The sequence below is a fragment of the Cercospora kikuchii genome, assembly GCF_019650295.1.
Source record: "Cercospora kikuchii DNA, contig_00005, whole genome shotgun sequence".
NCBI classification, from domain to species: Eukaryota; Fungi; Ascomycota; class Dothideomycetes; order Mycosphaerellales; family Mycosphaerellaceae; genus Cercospora; species Cercospora kikuchii.
In genome coordinates this window covers 361,674-376,594 of record NW_025408586.1, presented here as the reverse complement: position 1 = coordinate 376,594, position 14,921 = coordinate 361,674, and the positions used below count along the sequence as shown (strand labels likewise).

At 52.7% G+C, this 14,921-nt stretch overlaps 5 protein-coding genes across 5 annotated transcripts; 2 read left to right on the top strand and 3 right to left on the bottom strand.

Annotated features, from left to right (window-relative positions):
* Positions 1-69: 69 nt before the first annotated feature.
* Positions 70-750, bottom strand: CKM354_000793500 (uncharacterized protein; the record flags this gene model as incomplete). Its single annotated transcript, XM_044803297.1, has 2 exons — positions 70-500; positions 558-750. The coding sequence occupies 2 exons, from the start codon at positions 748-750 to the stop codon at positions 70-72; spliced, it is 624 nt and encodes a 207-aa protein (XP_044659232.1).
* Positions 751-3,634: 2,884 nt separating this feature from the next.
* Positions 3,635-4,600, top strand: CKM354_000793400 (uncharacterized protein; the record flags this gene model as incomplete). The annotated part of the gene is made up of 1 exon (XM_044803296.1): positions 3,635-4,600. The coding sequence occupies one exon, from the start codon at positions 3,635-3,637 to the stop codon at positions 4,598-4,600; it is 966 nt and encodes a 321-aa protein (XP_044659231.1).
* Positions 4,601-6,208: 1,608 nt separating this feature from the next.
* CKM354_000793300 (uncharacterized protein) lies at positions 6,209-7,658 on the bottom strand (the record flags this gene model as incomplete). The annotated part of the gene is made up of 2 exons (XM_044803295.1): positions 6,209-7,321; positions 7,458-7,658. 2 exons carry the CDS (start codon positions 7,656-7,658, stop codon positions 6,209-6,211), a joined length of 1,314 nt encoding a protein of 437 aa, XP_044659230.1.
* Positions 7,659-9,010: 1,352 nt separating this feature from the next.
* CKM354_000793200 (uncharacterized protein) lies at positions 9,011-10,522 on the top strand (the record flags this gene model as incomplete). The annotated part of the gene is made up of 3 exons (XM_044803294.1): positions 9,011-9,323; positions 9,372-9,715; positions 9,773-10,522. The coding sequence occupies 3 exons, from the start codon at positions 9,011-9,013 to the stop codon at positions 10,520-10,522; spliced, it is 1,407 nt and encodes a 468-aa protein (XP_044659229.1).
* A 1,297-nt stretch (positions 10,523-11,819) lies between these two features.
* On the bottom strand, positions 11,820-12,946 carry CKM354_000793100 (uncharacterized protein; the record flags this gene model as incomplete). Its single annotated transcript, XM_044803293.1, has 2 exons — positions 11,820-11,894; positions 11,960-12,946. 2 exons carry the CDS (start codon positions 12,944-12,946, stop codon positions 11,820-11,822), a joined length of 1,062 nt encoding a protein of 353 aa, XP_044659228.1.
* Between the last annotated feature and the right edge of the window lie 1,975 nt (positions 12,947-14,921).

The following is a 14,921-nucleotide window of genomic DNA, read 5'->3' as shown; positions in this document are numbered from 1 at the left end:
TTTCCTGTTCTTCTCTCATGTACATGATAGTAGCTAAAGGAATGATGAGATCCCTAGATATTGGGTCGTTTACAGCAAGAGAGCAACGACACCAGCGAACATGGCGGTGAGGCCAGTGGCGACGCCGTTGATGGAGGCAGCGCCGGTGTACTGCACTGGGGTGTGAGTGCGAGTGGCGTTCTGCTGTGGCACTGGGAGGGCGGTCACAGTGGAAGCTGGGTAGGTTGGAGCAGCAGCTGGGTGGGTCTCAGCTGGGTAAGTTGGAGCAGCAGCTGGGTGGGTCTCAGCTGGGTAAGTTGGAGCAGCAGCTGGGTGAGTCTCGGCTGGGTAGGTAGGGGCAGCTGGGTGAGTCTCAGCTGGGGCGGTTGGGTGAGTCTCAGCTGGGGCGGTTGGGTGAGTCTCTGGCTCTTCTGGGTATGGCTCGGCTGGGCCGTAGTGAGGTGGCTTCTCCTCGTCATCTGGGCAGTAGGTTGGTGGCTTGGTGTAGTCATCGTGCTCATCTGCGTGCAATGTTAGCGTTTTGCGCATGCCATATCGATGCGACGTTGATCACGTACCCTCATGCTCTGGATATGGAGCTGGAGTAGTCTCGTTCTTGCTTGGAGTGTAGACTGGGTACTTTGGAGCCGGTGTCTCGTAGGCTGGAGGAGCCGGCTCGTACGCAGCTGGAGTCGACTCATAGGCAGGAGGAGCGTAGCTGGCAGAGGCCACGGTCGCGGCAGCCGCGATGGCGATGAGTTGGTAGCGCATGTTGATTGATGGTATTAGTTATTATTGGGTAGCGTGTTCGTGTTTTGTGCTGGTGGGTAAACAGTGGTGTGTATTCTGAGCGCCTCTTCAAACGAATGTCGTAGTCGCGTGGAGAGTCACAAGAGCAAGGGGCGCGGCTGTGATGGTTGTTATACGGCGCGCACTCTCACCTGGGCGAGCGTCGCGTCCATTGGTTCATGACAGTACCTGCGTATTGCCAAGGCTGCTCTGCCGCTAGTAAGTACCATCTCCATGGCAGTGATATGCGAGCGCACCAGAAAGTGGCTGAATTAGGCAATGCCATGAACGCCATGTGTTTTGTGGGAGGGATTTATTCAACTCTAGCTTGCCGCTTCGCATTCCGGCCAATGAAAGTGGCGAGTGTACGCCAAACCAAGACCCGACTCCTCGGCCAACAGAGTTTGCCCAGCATACCGGCAGGCTCGGCGTCGCGCTGGGCTTGTACACATTGGGCTGCCCGCAAATCCTCGCTCTGCTATCGTCGGAGATGCGATCGAAGGCTTTTCCAGAGAGTTGTTCGATCATGCCGCTTACATCATGGTCGCACCGTGCTCCAAATGCCACATGATGGCAGGAATTTGGAAACGACTTGCGATGGAGTAGTCGTCTCTTCACACGAAGTACAGTCAGCATGCCAAACTGTGGCTTGTTTTGATCGCAAGAGGGATGCGAAATTGCATGCTGGGCGGCGAGCTGATGATGTCCGAGGACCTTTCCAGTCTGTTGAGTCCTTGACTGATTCTCGGCGGCTTCCATCTTCCGGCTCGTCACGCTACAAAATCTGCCTCTATCGTCATGAAGTAGGACAGTGCGTTGACGGGCGCGATGGCTGAGTGGATTCTTGGAAATGCCTCCGAGGACTCTGCGCTGAGAGTCAACGTGGCCGCCACATTCGTGTTGGGCTTGAGCGCCTCCAGCTGGCATGGCGTCGCCGCTGGAAAATCGGTCATCCTTCGACTGTTCCTGGGACCGCCGAGGGGACGGTATGCGGCCAGGACCTTCATGAGCAGCAATCATCTCGCGTGAGGCTTCTCAATCACTCTCATTGCTGTTGCTTTCTGAGCGACTGCTCTTGAGCAGAATGTCTTACAGTGCGAGGCGCAGGACGCGACATCGGCGTGAGGCGGGCGGAGCACGAACGGTGTCCGGCTTGCATCAGCAGTAGTGCACCAAGTGTTCATTGGGTACGGGTCTCGCATGAAGAGTAGCAGAGGTGTGTAGAGCAGAAAACAGGTGAAGTGCAGAAGAATACGATATCTTGCCTGGTTCGCCTTCGAATCCTTGTCGGAGCTCGGGACGCGGGGGAACTCCGGCGGATGGCGAAGCGAAGCGCCCGGGACAAGACCTCCCTCCGTGACCACACCTCCTACCGTGACATCCCTCCTTCTTGGACATGTACACCATGCACACTGCCATCGAGCTGCTCAACGCCGACGCCACCAACGAGCTGACACACCTCGTAGCATGTGAGCCATCTCCCCAGCCTGTTGGAGTCCTCGTGCTGCCCCTGCGATGACCACCACGAGCTTCCGGCCCAAATGTGGTGTCACCTCCAGGTTAGCCACATTCGTGGTGTACCACGGTTGCCTGGCATGAGCTGAAATGCAGGATCGCTGGCGGATCACTGTAATATGTACAAGGCTGCCAGTGAAGAGCAGTGACTTTCACTCTCTCGTGGCCATGGGCACCAGCAGCATTCTCCAACAATGCAAGTTACGAAGGTCAGCAATGAATGGCTATGACGCCGCGCAGTATGCCTTCTAAACAGTCGTTCTAACGCTTTATGCCGTCTGCTATGGCTGCAAGATCGTGACCCAGACACCGTGGACCAAGCTCAGTCAGGAAGTGAGAGCATTGCCAAAACGTGTGGTATCTCCTTTAAACTCGAAATCACATCCTACCCAAGACGAAAATGGACTCATACGCTCGACGGAAGCAGCACAGGTCGATCAATCAAGTGGTGCCGGAAACAGGGAAGACAGTGCCGCCAAGGAAATCGGAAGCGCACTGCTGCTCAGTGAGTCTTTACCATCGAGCCAACTTCTGCAAATGTAAAATGGCGGACTGTTGACCTGCTGTCAGCCCTCTTCTATCTCAACTTCAATTCAGTTAAAGCACAACTTCCGGGTATCCGCAGCTTACCTCTCCCGAGGTGGTATTGGTATGTATAAGCCTCGATCTTACGGCCGCCACATTGCACATGACGAATTCCGCTAAACATACTTGAAGTTCATCTTCGCCTCCGCCCTCAACCAGTTGGTTGCCTATGGGAATATCGTAGCCATGCTTGCCCGCATACGGCCCAACTACAAGGGCCTAGACTGTATGAATTCTTGTCTGGTGGAACCGAATCGATTCCTGCACCGGCCCATCCGGATCAGTGTGGATAAATATCGCTATATGTGGCCTTGTCCTCTTGCATGGCATTTGGCACGACTGTTGTCACACTTTCAGCTTCGATAGCATCGAGTAACATTGGTCAGAACTAGCACCAGCCGACCAGGACACCGATGATGACAAAGGCGAGATATGTAAACATCCTTGTGCTTCCTTACCGGGCACGATGTTTTCGAAATGAGTCGACTGGGTCCCCTCCGCAGTGGTCGCGATATCCAGTCTAGAGGCCTTCGTGGCTCGGCTTCCACTCGACGCCAGTATCACTGACTGAGGCTAGAGCGTTGCTCTCGTGCTTGCCATTGCAGGTGCTGTACACTGGCTTTACGTGTTGATATGGCAAGTAGGCAATAAGTTGTGGAAAGGCCGAGAGACACATGAGCTCAAATTCCCTCGCTACCACAAAGATTAGGATCCGAGCATCATTGGCACCGACGACGATCTCATTCATACTTCGAGGGCTGGACATATGAAGAAGATTCGTCACGCATTGAAGCATGATGCGGAGAAAGATTATGTGTACTCCAACGGCCGTATGACTGCGTTGCTTTACGCTGCCCAACGAGACCATGTCGACCTCGTTCGAGAGCTCATGTCGGAAAATTACAATGCCAGCCCGTCTGTACCACAGACAAGACCGGCGTTGCTATTTGCAGCCGAGAACGGCAGCAATAAAGTGCTGGAATTTCTCACTGACACCAAGAATCTCAGTTTGAGTGAGCTCGACAACGACAGAGATGCGGTCTGGTTCGCTGCGCGACATGGGCAGCTGCAAGCAATCGAACTGCTCATTGAGGCCTGGAAGAATAAATCGCCGACCGATGGCACCAGGATTGCACTCAAGCTCGCTGATGAGCGTCCGAAGCCAGCACTGGTGGTAGCTGTTGAGGCGCAGCATACGGATGTGGTAAAAAAAAATATGGTCCAACACTTCCGCGACGCCAACTTGACTACTTCATATGCCAAAGCGCTGGCCAAACCAACGCGGCTGCGTAATGAGACTGCGCTAAAGGCCTTGCTCACATTCGATCCGAACCCAGAGACCATTCGGACGCAGCTGTGCCAGTGGCCCCTGCTGCATGACGCTATTGCAACTCGGAAGGCTGACAATATCATCAAATTCTTGGCTAAGTATTACCGCACCATCCTTAACACTGTTGACGTATTTGATTCTTTGGGCAGGACTCCGCTTGGACTCGTTGCGATACAAAACGACGAGCAGACTGCCAGTTTACTTCTTGGCCTTGGCGCTGACCCATCTGCGAAGAGACCGAACGATATCAACGACAAAGTTATGCCGTTCTTGTTAGCATGCAAAGAAGGCAGAAGCCGTGAGGCTGATTTCAGACCACTTGATGGCGAGTACTATATAAGCTCGCTGTGCCATAGGAAGATCTGGAGCGTGTTAGATGCGCAAGCATTTTTTTTTTTTTAGCAAACTACTGGCTCTTCCCGAAGATGTTCTGGAATGGCTCTTCAAATTCGACTTTCTTCATTTTGAAAGAAAAGCAGGACGTGCACCCATGCCAATGCTGATCTATGCGCTCAAAGCTCCGACCGCCACACCTCTGAAGTGTCTTTTCCATCACCCTGAGGCGCTTTCAAAATCATTCTGTTACGCCTTCCGTTGGATTGTTCAGAAATATGCGAGGCAGAACATAGCGAACGGAATCACAATATCAGAACCAGAGCTTCGTGTCGAGATAGCTGGGCATCTAGACAGACAACTTTCGCAAATGCCGGCTGACTTTCGGGAAACGTGTAAGGGAGAACTGGGATCTGCTGGTCTTTGGAATAACGACTTAAATGAGATTGGTGAAGTATTTCGAAAGTCCTCTTTCATCATTGAGAGACAGCGGCAAGATTCTTCGAATTCGAGTTATAGCGATTCTTGGAGAATGAGAGATTGATTGGATTTGATCACTGAGGGTAGAAACAGGCGACGTGACTCTCACTGGAACCTGCGATGATGTGGGCAACGTTCCTCGCATTTTCCAGAAGAATCGCAACGAGGTGGGACGAGGAAAGCAGTATCGATCCCTGCTTCGTGCTTCATTGCGGTTACCAATGGGCAGCGTTCCGAATGATATACAGTTTCGAGACCGGAGCATTATGCCATTTGGGATGTATGCCATTTGGGATGGCCCAACTTGTCTCGCTGCGAAAACGGGCCATGCTACCATTCACGCCAGTTGCTTCGTGCAAATGTGGTATATTCACGGCGGTACGGTATGCAATCGACAGTTCGCTGATCTTCTGCGGCAGTGTCGACGATCAGGTTCAAGGTGTGCCAGCGGCGAGTCGAGGTGGTCAAGGTACAGTGGGCGGTCGCGAGTGCCGGGGTAGTGGATACACATCACTCTCTGGTGGACAATGGTAGGGGGAATCGCTTCCATGGTGGAGCCTGCGCCATCATGCTCGAGCACGGCAACACGGGACGCGGCCCAAGCAGTCGTGGGGCCCTCCTCGCTTCTTCTACACCGCTGTCGCGCCAATAGATTATATCGACGGTTGGTGAGAGACACAGTAGACGGTGGAGCAGTCGGAGCCGGTGCCCCGCGTGCGACCGGGCTGCAATGCAGGTGTATTGCACGGAAGCGGAAAGCGCAGCCCTTGGTTATTCCTGCAGGCTGATAAGGCTAGTTGGTAGTTAGCGAGTTGCAGATGTAGATTGGGTTTGAAGATCCCTATCGTGAATCTGGTTGGCTTCATGGATTGCTGCTGTTAATAATACACCATCTCCTCTTGCAATACAGTGCAAGCTTGTTGTGTTGCTTACTAATAGCATTCATCATTACAAGTTTCCCGGTCAAGAAATGTCATCTTTATCTTTGGATCGCCGAGGTCTTTGCGGCGGAAAGATCATAGGAACTCGATGACATATAATGCGAAACGTTGACGCAACGCGTGCATAGCAAAAAAAAAAAAGAAAGGAAAAAGAGACAACCTTTGCAAGCCATTCGCACAGTACTGTCGACTGGTATAATTTGCGAGTGAGAGAACTTCCAATTATAGTAAATGCTCTATGGCCTCGACACAATGGCTATAGATCAGCCCTATTGTCTGCCTCTTTGTATGCGCTATCCTTAACGTCAGGTCGAGGAAGAGCTAGCCAACACAGGACACAGCCACCAAGCATTCCAAGGACAAACCATTGCAGTACCACTATCCCCTGCTGATCAGCCGCGATGCCCACCAAAAAAGGACCCACACTCCCGCCTGCACTGCCAAAAGCAACAGCAAACCCGATTGCTGCCAATTGTATCTGCTTCGGCAAAAGCCTAGCTTGCATGACTACCGCCTCTGGGAACAACGGTCCGAGGAAGAAGCCAATCATAGCAATGCCGAGTGCGCAAAGACCAGTATCGGAAACCAGGACGAAGAAGAAACACGCAAAGTAGCACAAAATGGAGCATCCCGTGACTGTGGCTTTCCCCCAGTCCATCCTCGACGCGAGGAAGCCTACCACCACTCGTCCTAGTGTCAGTCCAATCCAGTAGCCAGCGGTAAGGCTATTACCAGTCGGCCGACCGAAGCCACGAACATCGATGAGGTAGGATGATATCCAGTCCGCCAGGGAGATCTCGGTCGCAGCGTATAGGAAGACGAACAAGCTGATGATCCATGTCGACGGGTACCCGAAAGTCTGGAATATACTCGCATGCGGCTCGCCAGCTTCCGACTTTGCGGCTTTGCTGCCAGCTCCCCAGAACGCCATCGAAACCACGAAAAGCTCCAGCAATGAAACAACCCCCAGAAGCCTATAGAACATCGTCCAATGCAGACCCGCCCGCTCAAGCAGCACAGCGGCCAACGCCGGCGAGCAGGCCGCTCCAATTCCATAGAAACCGTGTAGAAGCCCCATCAGTCCGTTCCCGCGGGGCATGCTGCCGATCCAGGAGTTCCACGATGCATCGGCGATTCCGTTGCCTAAGCCGGCGAGCATGAAGATCATCACGAGCAGAGGATATGGTGGATTTTGCCCCGCCGAGAAGGCTGCAATGCAGTGGCATCCTGATGCGATCAATGCGATGCCGCGGTAGCCGAGGCGGTTATGAATCGTGCTGGTCAGAAAGGCGGAGATGGTGTAGCCGACGACTGGTGCGAGGAGGGCGAAGGATACGGTCAGGTAGGAGAGGGAGTAAGACTCTCGGAGCTGGAGATCTGTGTCAGTTCCGTTTTGGGTCGCGAAGCTGACCATCAAACTTACGTACACAACTAAGGACTGTTCACAGTAATGGATATGTTAGCAGTGCTTTTGGCTTTGATGTTTGCAGTTGGGCGCAACTTACACCGTACGATCCGTCCCAAGCTCCTACGACAACAAAGCTGTAGTATGCCGCCGCAAGTCGGCACGTTGTGAGCAGGCGATTGTCCTTCCCGACCTGTTCATCACCACCGGCAGCGCATTCCTGCCGCTCTTCTCGATGTCCACAAGACCTATCCGCCCCGAGCAGTGCGGTCCGCTCATTTGCTGTTGATCTCGCTTCCATGCTGGATTCGTTCAACTGAGTAGAGCCAAGCGCTTCAGGGGACTCGTCAGAACAGCACCGTTTCCATTGTATGCACTCTTGCTGAGTCCGTGGACGCAACGGAGGCACGTCAGAACAAAGAGCTCACTCGCGAGAGGATTGATGGCTCAGTCGAGCAACCACGCGAGGTGATTGAGATAGAAAGATGTGAAGTACCTTAGATTCTGCCTACGTGCGTCCTACCACCTTAAGCATTTTAAGTGATCCCAGAAGACATCATCCGACGTAATTAAGCATGACTCGCTGAATGGTACACTAGTAACCAGTCTGGTTCAGACAAGATGACGGCAACGAGCTGCGCCAATGGTGTTCCAAACGGCAGCGAGGGTTCGCAAAAGCAATGAAACCACAGAACGCTTGCGGGTTCTGGTGGACGCTTTTTTCTTTCCCCGCGCTCCGGTTTGGCAAAATGGATATTATTGGATTTGCCTCTGCCGACTGAGATTCCGGTTGCCGGTAATGTTTTAGCTTGATTAATCGTGTTCGCCAATCTTGAGGAGCTACTGAAGATCTGTGGTTTTTTGGTGCAATTCGCCTGCTTGGGAATTTCAATCCTTTTGCGAAATCCTTGGCAGTGCGCCTCTGCGATATTCCGCGTCATCATGCCGATTGGTGGTTTTAGACTAACCACCGTGCAGACCTCGCAGGTGGCCCGCATGCCAGCACAGCGAAAGATGTCTGGCACCGATATGTAACTAGGAGTTGGCGACCTCTCGATAACCGTGGAGTCATGCTCGCCAGAATGCGCCAGCCCACAAGCTGTATTCGTCAAGACTCAGCACCTCGCGTAAGGTCCGAGATTGGGTGATTGCATGATAGACCGCGGCTCGCATGCTGAGGAATTACAAACCCTGCTAACCGACGGCCTGCAGAGAGCGTCTGCTGGCCGTGCGCATCTTTGAGTCAGCAACGAGGGTCTGAAATTCACATGTTCGAGCAACATGTGTGGCTGTGCGGATCTCTGCTCAGAGATGAAACCATGCCCAATCTAAGCATTGCGATTCCGAACACCCGTTTAGGTACGGTCCGACTGACCCGAGCCGTCCGCTTTGCAACATCTGCTTTCGCACTAGAAAGAGAACATATAAAAGGACAGGGTCGAACAGCTGCAGTATTCTCGGAGATAGCGATACGCTGCCCATGCAGGTTTCTCAACCGCATACCATCGTCGTTATCGTCGTGATGAGGCGGAAGCGGCTCAGCTGAGCCGGTCGGTGACGAGGACCTACACCGCAAGAGTTGATTAAAGACAGCACCTGAGTCCTACGAACGTGAGTATACCGACCAGTGTTTGCCTTCACAGTTCATCCAATATGGGTTCGATCAAAGAACCGTCTTTGTTCTATCAGAGTGTCCAACAGAGTGGGCTACCATTTGTTGCAGAAGCTTCGGGAATCTACTACACTCTCAGCAATGGCCAAAAGATCATTGACTCGACCTGCGGTGCTGCTGTCGCATCGATAGGTCATGGTGACCGCAGGGTGAAAGATGCGATAATTGCCCAACTTGACAAGGTCTCGTACGCCCATCCGGGTTACTTTCAGAACGACCCTTCACACGACCTCGCAGACGAATTGGTTGCGACTACGAAGAGACAAATGGCAAGAGCTTGCTTGACTGGATCCGGTAAGACAAGCTTTTGTAAACTGCAAGATGTCTGCTAACATCGGTCAGGCTCGGAAGCCATGGAAATTGCCGTCAAGCTCGCGCGGACGTATCATTTGTCCATGAGTCCGAAATCCCCGCGCTCGCACTTCATTGCAAGAGAGGGCTCCTGGCATGGTTGTACATTGGGAACTTTATCTCTCGGAGACTTCAAAGGACGCAAAGCTCCATTTCAAGAGCTTCTCATGGACAATGTGTCGCGAGTCTCGGCATGCAATCCATTCCGTGGACTGCGGCAAGGTGAAAGCGAGGAGGAATACGTGCTAAGGTTGCAGGCGGAGTTGGAGGCAGAATTCCAGCGAGTCGGTCCGCACAAAGTGGCGGCATTCGTCGTGGAACCTATCGTAGGCACGGTTAGTGTCGTGTTCTTTGACACTCTCATCGTGGTTTTGCTAACCGATCATCAATAGACACTGGGCTGCGTGGCTCCAGTGCAAGGATACTTCGAGGCAATGAAGGAAGTATGCGACAGACACGGGGCGCTTATAATCTTTGACGAGATTATGTGTGGTTTGGGAAGGTCGGGCACTTTCCATGCGTGGGAGCAGTTGGGTATTGTCCCCGACATCCAGGCAGTGGGTAAGGGCTTGGGTGCCGGCTACTCAACGATATCGGCTGTCCTCTTTAACGACAAAGTGGTTGCAGGGTTGGAGCAAGGCTCGGGATATTTCGAACACGGCCAGACGTACCAATGTCACCCAGTAGCCTGCGCTGGGGCACTTGAGGTACAGAGGATCATCCGCAGTGAGAATTTGGTGCAGAATGTGGCTGTCCTTGGTGATTATTTCGGTCAGCGGCTGAGGGATCGGTTCCACGACAACCAGTATATTGGCGATGTGCGAGGCCGTGGGTTCTTTTGGTGCGTTGAGATTGTGAAAGATGCTTCAACGAAGGAGCCGTTCGATCCGGCTTTGCAAATTTCAAAGAGAATGAGGTTGAGGGGCCTGTCGCGCGGCTACGACGTATGCCTCTTCTCGGCAGGGGGGTCAGTGGACGGACGTAGAGGTGACCACTTTCTTCTGATGCCGCCTTTCATTGTCCGCCAGGATGAGGTGGATGAGATCGTCGAACGTGTCGGAAAGGTGGTGGATAGTGTCATGATGGAAGTGGCCAGTGGCGTGCAGGGCCAAAAGATAGTAGGGCTCTCGAATAGTGCTTGAATGAATCGATAATGCGCCATGATAATGTGGCATCTTTCTCCTCGGAGGTGCTTTACGCGCTCCGCTGTCCGTAGCAGGATGTTCAATCCGGATCTGCCAGGTCTAGGATTGAATTGCCGCCTGGTTGTCGACAAAGATGCCTGTACAGTGCTTGCAAGTGCCGCATCTGCTGCGGTACACGCTCCCTTGTGGCGGCATCACGTTCATCCTTCAGCGATGCAGCCTTGAGGTAGGACCCGGCTCACGATGGACGGTACGCACGCAGAAGTCGACACTAGATTGCTTCGTGCAGATGCAGTGTTCAAGGTGGCCTGGCGTGCGACCTCGCTCAAGGATCGATACCACTTTTGCAGGCACACAGCCCACCGGACCATTTGAATGTTCGGCAACCGCAACCTCGTGACTGAAAGCCTCATTGACATTGAAGCAAAGGCACGATGTATCGATCTCGCGGTAACTATGGTCGATCTGAGCAGACAGGCTGTATATGCGCAAATACCTCTAGAATATTCTGACTGTTGTTGCCGCTCCCAAGGCAAAGAATCTCGAATCATCGTGCAGCTGAGAGCAGCCAACACGCCTATACAGTCTTTCTCTCTTGCTGATGGGCTCAAGCAGCAAGAAGCCCCTGTAGTTGATCTCGAAGCATACTAGCTCTTGCACTGGCACACTTGGAGTCCTGTCCAGCTGGACCACGACTGGGCCCCGACCTTCCTCGCGAACGAAGATCTCGGCCTCTATCATAGCCCACAAGCTGGCCTCCGAACTCTCCACGGAGTCTATGGCTCGTGCCGGTCCCTCGCTGGGCTTTCCTTTCACAGGCCACTCGTCAAGACGCCGATGATCTGTCAGCAGCGGACGTACACTGCCGTGCAGCTCGAGGTATGTATCTCTACCATCCTCTTGTACGGCCAACAAATTTGCTTTGGCATGCGATATTTGAGAATCAGGCATCAAGATCGCCTGTGCTGGTGGTGTTGAGGCCCAAGACCAAGAAGGAGCATCCCTATAGATACTCGCGCCCTCCCGATGTGCAACAGGAGACTTCAGCTCCAGGCTTATCCAAAGAAGTTGCACTGGCAGACGACCTCTCCACATGCCATGGAGCAATTCGTCTCCGCTCCGCTGCTCGATTGAATTCGCAAGACCGCGAACTGCCGGCAGTCGGTCTCTGGCAAAGGTCACGTCTCTCATGGAATATTGATTTACGAGGCGATCCCAGTCAGACAGTCGATCGGGGCTTCTAACGAAAAAATGCGGGTCAAGTAACACCGGAGAATTGTATGGAACGTCGCCCTCAGAGCTGCCATGCTCTGCCCATTTGCTCTCCAAGCACGACCAGAAAACACCGTGACCCGTCATGTACAGCAGCCTGGCAGACAGAAGCTCTTCCTGGAAACACCAACCTCTCTTCGCAAGTGGACTCATGGCTCGTACTTCGGTGAGGCCTTTACGTGGTATCATCAGCATCTGGTCGGCATAGTCTGTCTTCCATGGATCGACTTCGCATTGCTCCATAGGGCGAGGCATGAGGAAACCTTCTTGAACACCTTGCGCTTTGGCGGCAATGAGTGTAATGATCGCGGAACCGTAAATCTGGTCCATTCTCTCCGATTCCTCACGGAAGTCCACTCCATCGTCGTCTTGGCGTATGCATAGAGCGTCAATCCAGACATAAGATATGCTCAAGAGCCTGCACACCTTGAAGGTATCTTGGATCGTCATGGGGAATTCATTCCTGGGTACACCTGCGTTCAGTCTACGCTTCTGCTGAGTAGTGAACTTGACTGCTTGATCGCCTCCCCAGAGGTAACTCAAAGCGAGATAATCAGGCTTCTGCGGCAAGTCTGCCGTCTCGCGTAATCGGGCTGAGTCGTTGTCTTCCAGGTGGATCAATCTGCGAGGAAGCTTGCCGGAGCCGGGGTGCAGTCTGCAGGTTTCGTGTTTGTCTCGGCAGTTGGAGAGTTGCCTTTTGACATCTTGCCAGATTTCCCGATCAAACGGGTCCCGATTTATGCCAGCGTCGAATCTTGCCCATGATGCTGATCGAGTTGGTGCCAATCTTACTTTTGTTTCCATCGGGCTCGAAATTTCAATCCAGAAGCCCGTGTTCGTGGCAGCGGTGGGTGGCACCAGTATCACAGGCGTATGACTCTGGTATAGCAGGTCCTCATCTTTGCTAGAGTGGCAGGCATTCAAGATGGCTTTATGCCATATCAAACATGGATTGCAGCCTAGCTTTGCCGAAGCCTGCAGTTCCGCAAACGTGTTATGCAGTGTGGTCGCAGTTGGTCGTAGAGTGAGGCTGTCTTCGTAACTTTCTCTCAAGACATAGATGTGCGCGACGCACTCCAATTCGAAGTCGCTGCACTTCTTGCAGATGGAGATGCCGTTGACGCGGTATTGCAATCCTCTGGAAGGCATATCTGAGATCGCATACAACACAAGCAAGTCGCCCAGTGAGACAGATCAGGAGATGGCACTTGCTAAACTTATCGAGCTGAGCTTGCTTCTGCAACCACAGCGGCTCGTGCTTTCTTGCCAGCAGAATACCTGTGCGACCGCAAGGCTGCGAGTACACAAGGCTGTGCCTTCGCAAGGCTGCACGACCTTGCGCCCCGTCCTGTCGTGATTCGACACACCTACATCAGGCTGTACAGCCTCGTTCACGCCACACTAAGCTGAAACAAGCATTCCGCTCCCGCTCATCACAGCGACAGCAAATCAAAGCACGTGCATGCAGCAAGACATATGCGGCCGCTTGGTCCCTGGATCTGCCTGTTGCGTGGAGTGCGTCGCTGGCTGTAGACTGGCCACGTCTTTCACTCACCACCACTCTGTTGCAGTATAATCTCTTGATCGAGGCATATTCGAGGACAAAATGGGATGCTCACTCCATCGCCTCGGCGAGGGAGTCGGTCGAAGAATGCGCCTAGCTGTCAACCGCAGTCTTCTGCTGGGTGTGGTTGAACTTGGCTTTCTCGGATGGGCGACCTACAACATTTCCCGAATGAAACCCGCTTCGCCTTCAGAGATGTACGACGACTACACAAAGCGATGGATTCCAGCATTGTTCTTAGCAGTATGTGTGGATCGATTTGTCCCTTGAGACAACCACTTGCTGACCTTTCTACTCGCTGTCGCAGGCTCTGGCCATAATAACTGTTAGCTTCTTCGTCTTTGGCACCTGGGTATCTCGAGGGCTGCTCGAAAAGACTGAGCTTCGCTGTTCGAAGTCTCGATTCATCCCGACACCGGTGATACTGATTCTCATGCCGTTCGTGATCTGCGACTATGCTCTCTGTCACATCATTGCCATCTATGCCCCAGACTTCCGAACTCTACGTTCGGAATCAGCAGAGTCCATCACAAGAGGACGAGCGCGGTCACTCTTGGTCAGCTTGATCCTTTCTTTGTGGGTTTGACATCTGGAGCGCTCAAGTCTCGTCGCTAAATCACCATACAGGCTGTGCTCAGTCACTTTAACAATTTACGGCACATTAGTTACCTCTCGCGCCATTTCATCCCGGCGCAGAATCCGCAAATATATTGGAAGCATAGAAGTGTTGTCCAGGAGTGCCGGAATCTTACTCGACGAACAACATGACGAAAGCTTGATTCCACGATACTACGATCAACCCAGTCAGCAATTCGAGCATGACTACTGGATCAGAGACAGGTACTTCGGTTGGTCCAAGTTGTCAAGTGCTACCTTTCACCCGAGGTGCTTTGTAGCTTACTGGCTTCTGGGCCGTCCTGTACTTGTTGTGCTAGACTTGGCTCTGGCGGTCCAAGTATTTCGCTCTTTCTCTGATCGAACTGCGGAATATGCGGATGCATGGGTAGGTTACCTGGACGCTGCACACAGTCCCTCCCTAGTCGCCTCGTAATGCTACGGTATTTCTGCTAACGGGCATCTTCACTTTAGGCGGTACTGGCAACTGTGTTCAACACCTGCCTCTTGGTATCATTTGCTATGTCTCGAGATCTGCAGAGGATCCAGCATCATCTGATTATCACCACTTCTAAACTAAACACACCACACATGTATGCCACGTACATCGTTCTGTTTAGCAGCAGCCTTGACATTTGTCAAATGGGTCTAGTGCTATGGAATCTGGTGGAATGGCCTAGGACGTGGTCGGCGCCCGATGACACGTTCGGCAGCGACTTCTTGTCAGCTAATGACAGCGGACAACAAGCATGGGGTATGGTGGCAGTCATTCTACCGATGGTTTGGTAAGGTCTGGAAACAATCGCATTTCTATGCAAACTGACTGATCAATGCTGCAGTATCACGATTATTGTCATGGTTCTGCTCGATGCAATCTTGCTGAAGCGAATGTATATGGCATATCGGCGGACCCAAAAGTGTTTAGCAAAGGCTGGATACAATATG